Genomic DNA, 7,537 nt, shown 5'->3' on the forward strand with positions numbered 1-7,537 from the left:
TCTCCCCTCCCCTCCCTCACCCTCTTCTCCCTCCCTTCCCTCCTCCCTCCTCCCTCTCCCCTCCCCCTTCCCCTCTTCTCCTCCTTCTTCCTTTTTTTTTTGGTTTTTGAGACACGGTCTCCCTGTAGCCTCAGGTGGCCTAGAATTCACTATGTAGACCAGACCGGCCTGGATCTCACAGAGATCCACCTGCCTCTGCTTCCTGATGGTATTGAAGACATGCACCATCATGCTGGGCCTGTTATTTTCATTATGAAGTTTGTCTTGGCTATCTTAAATCTTTTTTTTTTTTAAAAAAAAACTTTTTTTTTTGTCTGAGACAGGGTCTCCCTGTAGCCCCAGCTGTCCTGGAGCTCACTGTGTAGACCAGGCTGGCCTTGAACTCACAGAGATCCGCCTGCCTCTGCCTCCTAAGTGTTGGGATTAAAGGTGTGCGCCACCACGCCTGGCTTTTTTACTTAAAAAAAAAAATTTTATTTATTATTTGTATTTTATGTGTATGAGTGTATTGCCTGCATGTGGTAAGTGCACCCATGTCGTGCAGTGCTGGCAGAGGAAAGAAGAGGCTGTTGGATCCCCTGGAACTGGAGTTACAGACAGTTGTTAGCTGCCGTGTGGGTGCTGGGATTCAAACCCAGGTTTTCTGCAAGAACAACCAGTGTTCTTAACCGCTGAGCCATCTCTCCAGCCCCTCTTGGTTATGGTTTTTGAATCTCCATATAAATTTCTGAAAGTTTGGCTGGGTGTAGCACTCAGAAGGAAGAGAGAGCCAGATCTCTGAGTTCAAAGCTAGCCTGGTCTACACTGCAAGTTCTATGCTAGCCAGGGCTATATAGTGAGAGGCAGATCTCTCTGAGTTCAAAGCTAGCCTGGTCTACACTGCAAGTTCTATGCTAGCCAGGGCTATATAGTGAGAGGCAGATCTCTCTGAGTTCAAAGCTAGCCTGGTCTACACTGCAAGTTCTATGCTAGCCAGGGCTATATAGTGAGAGGCAGATCTCTCTGAGTTCAAAGCTAGCCTGGTCTACACTGCAAGTTCTATGCTAGCCAGAGCTGTATAGTGAGACCGTATATAGTGAGTGGGGGGGCTGGAGAGATGGCTCAGCAGTTAAGAGCACTTGCAGAGGACCCGGTTTGATTCATAGCACCACATGGTGGCTAACAACTGTCCGTAACTCCAGTTCCAGGGGATCTAACACCTTCTTCAGACCTCTGTGGGCATTGTACAACATGGGTGCACTTACATGCATGCAGGCAATACATTCATACACAAAAAAATGAAAATAAATAAAACTTTTTTTAGCCGGGCGTGGTGGGGCATGCCTTTAATCCCAGCACTTGGGAGGCAGAGGCAGGTGGATCTCTGTGAGTTCAAAGCCACCCTGGTCTCCATAGCGAATCCAGGCCAGCTCAGGCTACAGGGAGACCCTGTCTCAAAAAGACCAAAAAACAAATAAATAAATAAATAAAACTTTTTTTAAAAGAACAAATATTCAGCCAGGCGTGGTGATGCACGCCTGTAGTCCCAGCACTTGGGAGGCAGAGGCAGGAAGATCTCTGTGAGTTCAAGGCCAGCCTGGTCTACACAGTGAGTTCCAGGACAGCTGGGGCCACAGGGAAACCTGTCTCAAAAAAAAAAAAAAAAAAAAAAAAAGAACAAACATTCATCAGTTTTAACAACAATAACAACAAAAATCTTGTAGCACTCTGAAGGTCTGGAGGACATCCCTTCAGCAACACTGAATCTCAATACAGGAGTTGACAGGATGTTCCCAAGGAGCCCCACACCCAGATCACCCAGGAGGTAACACCAGAGTAGGTTTCTGTGGAGGATGCCCTGCCTTGAAGGCTCAGGCTTCATCCCCTCCTATAGCCCAGCAAAGCCCTAGAAGCCCGAGTAGCTCACAGCCACACCTGTGTCAGAGGCTCTAAGCTTCTCATAGCCCTGAGGCTGCTCCCACCTTGCTACGGCGACTACAAGTGTCCCTGGGGCTGCACGTGGTGGGACATGCTCATCATCCCAGCCAGGTGGCCTACATGAGTTCCAGGGCAGTTGAGACTATAGGGAGACTCTGTCTCAACAGAGAGAAAAAAAAAAGCATCCCTGTCTCGAGAGGCTCCCATGGCTGTGGAGGTAGGGGTCTCAGTTCCATCTACATAGTGAATGCGTAAAGAGGGCTCCCAACAACACATACCAAATCTCTGGGAGGGTCTCCAGGGTGAACCTGAGTTGACTGGAGGGTAGAGTGTCCTGCCCAGCATGATTTCTTCAGGAACTATGGGGCCCAGAGGCCAGCCCTCTTCTCTGTGGCTCACCTTCAAGCCCTCCAACACAGGTGCTGTGTCCTTCAGTGTCTCCGAGGGCAGGATCACTTCAGGCACCTCTGGCTGTGGCTCGGTCACTAGTCTCCTGGTGACAGTGGCTTCTGTTCCTTCTGGCTGGCTGTCCTTCTGAAATGCAAGCAGCACTATACTGTCACCTTAGTCACCCAGCTGTGGCTCCACACTCAGCATGTCCCCCGAACAGGACATACTTGGAACAAGCCTGCTAAGTGAGGGGAGATCCACAGATCACCACCCAGCAGCAGTGGCTCCCTGCCTCAGGATAAGCAAGGAAGTTCATACTACTCCAAAGCTGTGGCCCTACAGTCCACTGCTCAAGTCACCATGCCAACCTTGACCTCTGTAGGTGAGGACGACGAGAAAGGGCTGAGGAGCTGCACAATGATGGCAGGCAGAGTCTAGGGAGCTCTGACTGGGACAGCCCTGGGTTCCACGGTGAGGCAGCCGGTAGGTCACTCACCATCGCCTCGGCGGCCCTCTTCTCCTCCAGGTGTTCCTGCTGGATGGCAGCCTCCTCCTGCAGTGTGGCCTCCAGCTTCGCCTTGTTGTCCACCTGCTCACCTTCCACCTCTGCCACTTTTACCTGAGCTTCCTTCGCCTTCAGAGGGGAGGAGAAGAGAGCACACCTGACAGTGAGCCTGAGTTGCCAGACCTCTAGCTGAGAAATGTCACCACCTGGGCCTCATAAAAAGCAACAGAGGGGCCGGAGAGATGGCCCAGCAGTTAAGAGTGCTGACTGCTCTAGCAGAGGACCTGGGTTCGATTCCCAGCACCCACATGGCGGCTACGAACCGTCCTTAACTCCAGTTTCAGGGGAATCTGAAGCCCTCTTCTGACTTCCACGGCATTGCACGACATGGGTGCACTCACTATACATGCTGGCAATACACTCATGCACATAAAATTAAAATAATAGATAAAATATTTTAGAAAACAAAAAGCAACAGTGTACATGGCTGAGGTGCCACCTTCCAAGTGTTGGGAAGCACCTAACAGCTTCCAAGGCTGACCTGCCATATCTGTCAGAGGACTGCTTGACTTTCAAAGCAAGAACAGCTATGGGTACCACTGGCAAAACTCAAATGCAGAGATTCAGATCTACCGCCCTGACCAACACTAGGCATGTCAGGACTGCTGTGCCACAGAGGGATGGTCAGAGAGATAGCAAAGGTGCAACAGACAGAGAGTCAAGCCAGGGAGCTGGTGGAAGGAAAGGTAGATCAAGTTCTCCTGGAGGGGCTTCCATGATATGGAGATGAGGGTCCCATCCTAGCCCAAAAAGAGGATACATCAAAGGGCTCTCCAGCCAACACATACCACAATCTCCGGAAGGGTCTGCAGTGTGGACTTGAGCTGGTCAGCAGGTGAGAGGGTGTCTGGGAGGTACATGGCCCGGGACAGGATGAGCAATGACGTGGGGATCTCGTGGTGTAGGTGCAGGTCCAGCCACTGGAAGCAGAACACACTCACTGGCTACACTCTCCTTGTCCACACATGCTCCAGAACCTCCCCTGCAAGGTGCCCAGGAACATCCACCCAGAACTCTGTTCTGTTGCTTTGGCTTAGTTGAGGGACATGGAGTCTGGTGGCCAGAAACAAACATGACTTGTGTGGATAGGTTCAAAGTCATGAGAATAATTTCTTCAAAGGTAATTATTTCAAAAATATCTTGAAGCCAGGCATGGTGGCGCACACCTTTAATCCCAGTACTTGGGAGGCAGAGGCAGATCTCTGTGAAGCTGAGCCAGCCTTGTCTACATAAAAAGTTCTACATCAGCTGGGGCTACAGAGAGAGCCTATCTCAAAAAACTAAAACTGTAAACAAAACAACTCCTCCCCAAAACAAACCGAAAAACCAAAACAAACAAAAACATTCTTGGTGGCCCCATAATATGGGCAAAGCAAAGATGGCTTTGCTGGAAGAGTCCACACTCACATGCAGGCCTCCGTGCCATACTAAATTACTTCAGTGATACCAAGTGAGATAGGGTATCACACTATAGCCCAGACTGTCTTGGAACTTACTATGTAACCCAGGCTGCCCTCAAACTCAATCATCCTCCTGCCTCAGTGTGTGCCACAATGCTGTCTTGTGTGTGATGTTGAGGGTGGAACCCTGGGCCTCGTTGTGCATGCCAGGTTCCACTCGGGCAATACTGGAACACCGGGGCTTTTCTTAAAGACATCCACAATGTGCCTGAGCTGATGGTGGGCTCTCTCATGGAAGGGGAAGGTATGAACCTGCCCTACTGGCCCCTCAAGCCACATACCTGCTTCAGCTGGCCCCTCAAACGGTCTTCTGTGACTCCAAGGGCTCGCATGCCTCGTGCCCGACATGCTGCCTGCAATTCCTTGACAGTCAGGCTGTCCACCCCTTCCTCAGAAATCAGCTATTAAAGAAAGTAAATCAATTCTTGTTTTTCAAGGTCATCTGAGGTTTATGGCATTAACATAACTGGGAAAAGTGTTGACTTAGAAGCCACTTCCTAACAGGCTTTGTCATGAAAAAGTTAATGCCTAGAGACCCTGGGGATAAATAAAAGACAAAATAGTACCACCAGAACAGGTCAAGTCTAAAATGACTTGAGCTACCTGAAAGAGGTCAGAACTTTGGAAAGCACACAATGGCCAAAAGTCCACCTCTAGGGGAAGATGCCGGGAGGAACTGCTCCTCCCCATGACAGACCCTTGTCCTGTCAGCTGAACGGGCCCTGCATTGCTTGCTCACCACCTGCTACAACACACTCAGTGTCCACAGCATGATGAGAGAGGGGCCCCAACACCCTGAAAACACCCTGGCCTCGTACCCAAAGAGGTCTCCTCCCCTTCCCCCTGAAATTATGCAGGTCATGGTGACCCCAATGTGCAACACAGACCTGGAGACTTGGAGGAGCAGCAGGTGAAGAGAGAGAAGAAACAAAGCGACACTGGGGTGCTGCTGTGTCTGTGCTGGGCAGTCCCTGAGCCCCTGCCATGCCTGTGATCACACAGCCACCCTATAGCACCACTGCCCCATTATTAACAAACTTTTTGATATGATCATAGACACACGTCACTGATACCAATGACACAAATCCCAATGCTCTTCCCACTCTGGGCATCAAAGAACTACTTCCCCTTGAATGAAGATCTACTTTGTTGCCTTTCATAGACACCCTGAACTCCACGGGTATCATTTGAAGAATGTCTGTGAGTTCAAGGCCAGCCTGGTCTACATAGTGAGTTCCAGGCCAGCTGGGGCTACAGGGAGATCCTGTCTCAAAAAGACCAAAAAAAAAAGATGTAATCATACAGGAATCACACCATAGGCACCTGTGGGGTCCCAAAGGACCCACCTGTCTGCTGTGGGCATCCAAGGTGGCTCCTGACTGATGGGTAGCCTCCTATGAGCTGGGTGGATCATTCTGCTTAGCTGGTCTCCCAGTGGAAACCATCTGGGCCATTTCAGCTTATTTATTAGAGCCAAAGTTGCTTCCTGTTGGTTTTCTTGCCCTGTTTCCTTCTGGCTCCTAGAGTTATCACAACCTACAGGGTGGAGCCACGGGCAGGACTCTGCCCTCTCCCATTCCTCTGCCTCTGCCTTCCTCTGCCCTCTCCCATTCCTAGTCAGAGAACAACAGCGCGGGTGCCTCAGTCCTCTTGCTCACTAGAGGGCAGCACTGAAGACTGGCTGCACACCCCAACCTCTGCCTGTCTCCCTCCTTGTTCTAGTCCAAGGCTACCTCTGGGCACTGGATAATAATTCTGAGTAGAGAACCTCCTTTGGCCATTTTGTGTGAGTGTGTTTGTGGCTGTGCGTGTACATACTGTTATATTTGTACTCGTTTTTTTGTTTTTTTTTTGGTCTTTTTGAGACAGGGTCTCCCTGTAGCCCCCGCTGGCCTAGAACTCACTATGTAGACCAGGCTGGCCTTGAACTCACAGAGATCCGCCTGCCTCTGCCTCCCGAGTGCTGGGACTAAAGGCGTGTGCCACCACACCCAGCTCACAACTACAATTTTAAACTAAATATTCCAACTTTCATGATGCTGCTGCCTCACGTGCCACCACACCCGGTTCCACCCAGCTCCTTAAATTTGGAGATGTGTGTTTTGTACTGAATTTGGAGAGCTTTCAGCCATCAGTCCTCAAGGACTCTTTAGGTTCTGCCCTACCCTGGTTCTCCTGTCCTTTGGGTCCCTGCGACATGAACACCTGACACTGCTGCTCACTCCCAGTCTTTAGCCTGTTGTCAGAGGGGACCCCTCGCATCCACCCTCTGCTGCTGCTGCACCAGGCCACTGAGCTTCCTGTTTGGTTCCGACTCTCTGTGTGGCTCTTCTTCATATCCACTGGTGTTTACTGAGACTTTCACTGGTGTGTTTAAGAATTTATACAATGGCTACTTTAAGGTCCCTGTCAGAAGCTGGGCACAGTGGCCTGTACCTGTGGTCCTTTACAAGGTGGAGGCAGAAGTTCACGGCCAACTTGGACACCAAAGCAAAACTCCATCTCTGAACACAGCCTCTCCAATTTTTTAATATTCACCTTTCGGTTAGCAGCTGTTCATTGCCTTTCTCTACCCATGTGCACATCTTCTTGGTTTTTGGTATGACAAATGATTTTTCAATCAAAATCAATGAAAAAAATCAAAATAAAAACTAAAAACATGTCCATAGCACAAGAATCTGGATGTTCCCGTGTCTTGCTGGCTTCCTCTGGTGCTGCTCCCAGGGAAGGGGATGCTGCTTTCAGATGCTTTGGTTGATGATTCCACAGCTAACGGCCAGAGTTGCTCACAGCTACCCTGTTATATGGCTTTCTCATCCAAACACAGACCTTGACCCTTCTGTTTCACACCCTACAGTCAAAGCACCCGCTGGCTGCCCCCACACTAGGAATGAAGGCACAGTGCTGGTTCCTAGTGGTGTTCTGACACCACTCTGTATGAAGTGAAGCTGTGCCTGGCCCAAGTACTATAAGCTCCTTGAAGGGTGCTGGCCTCTTCACACTGCCATGTGCTTTTATCCGTTAGTTAAGATGGCACATTTCAGGCCAGGCGTGGTGGTGCACACCTTTAGTCCCAGCACTTGGGAGGCAGAGGCAGGCGGATCGTTGTGAGTTCAAGGCCAGCCTGGTCTACATAGTGAAAGTGAGTTCAGGTCAGCTGGGGCTATAGGGAGACCCTGCCTCAAAAAGACAAAAAAAAAAAAAA

General features: G+C 50.1%; 1 protein-coding gene across 1 annotated transcript in view; it reads right to left on the reverse strand.

The window, feature by feature from the left end:
- Letm1 (leucine zipper and EF-hand containing transmembrane protein 1) overlaps positions 1-7,537 on the reverse strand; it is a 48,041-nt gene that overhangs the window by 11,658 nt on the left and 28,846 nt on the right. The window contains exons 7-10 of the mRNA XM_008841833.2: positions 4,614-4,733; positions 3,661-3,792; positions 2,804-2,941; positions 2,317-2,451 (exon numbers count right to left, since the gene is read on the reverse strand). Of these exons, the coding sequence (XP_008840055.1) occupies positions 2,317-2,451; positions 2,804-2,941; positions 3,661-3,792; positions 4,614-4,733 (525 nt within the window). The remainder of the gene's footprint in view (positions 1-2,316; positions 2,452-2,803; positions 2,942-3,660; positions 3,793-4,613; positions 4,734-7,537) is intronic.

Source organism: Nannospalax galili, unplaced genomic scaffold (genome assembly GCF_000622305.1).
Source record: "Nannospalax galili isolate Female #2095 unplaced genomic scaffold, S.galili_v1.0 scaffold101, whole genome shotgun sequence".
Classification (NCBI taxonomy): domain Eukaryota; kingdom Metazoa; phylum Chordata; class Mammalia; order Rodentia; family Spalacidae; genus Nannospalax; species Nannospalax galili.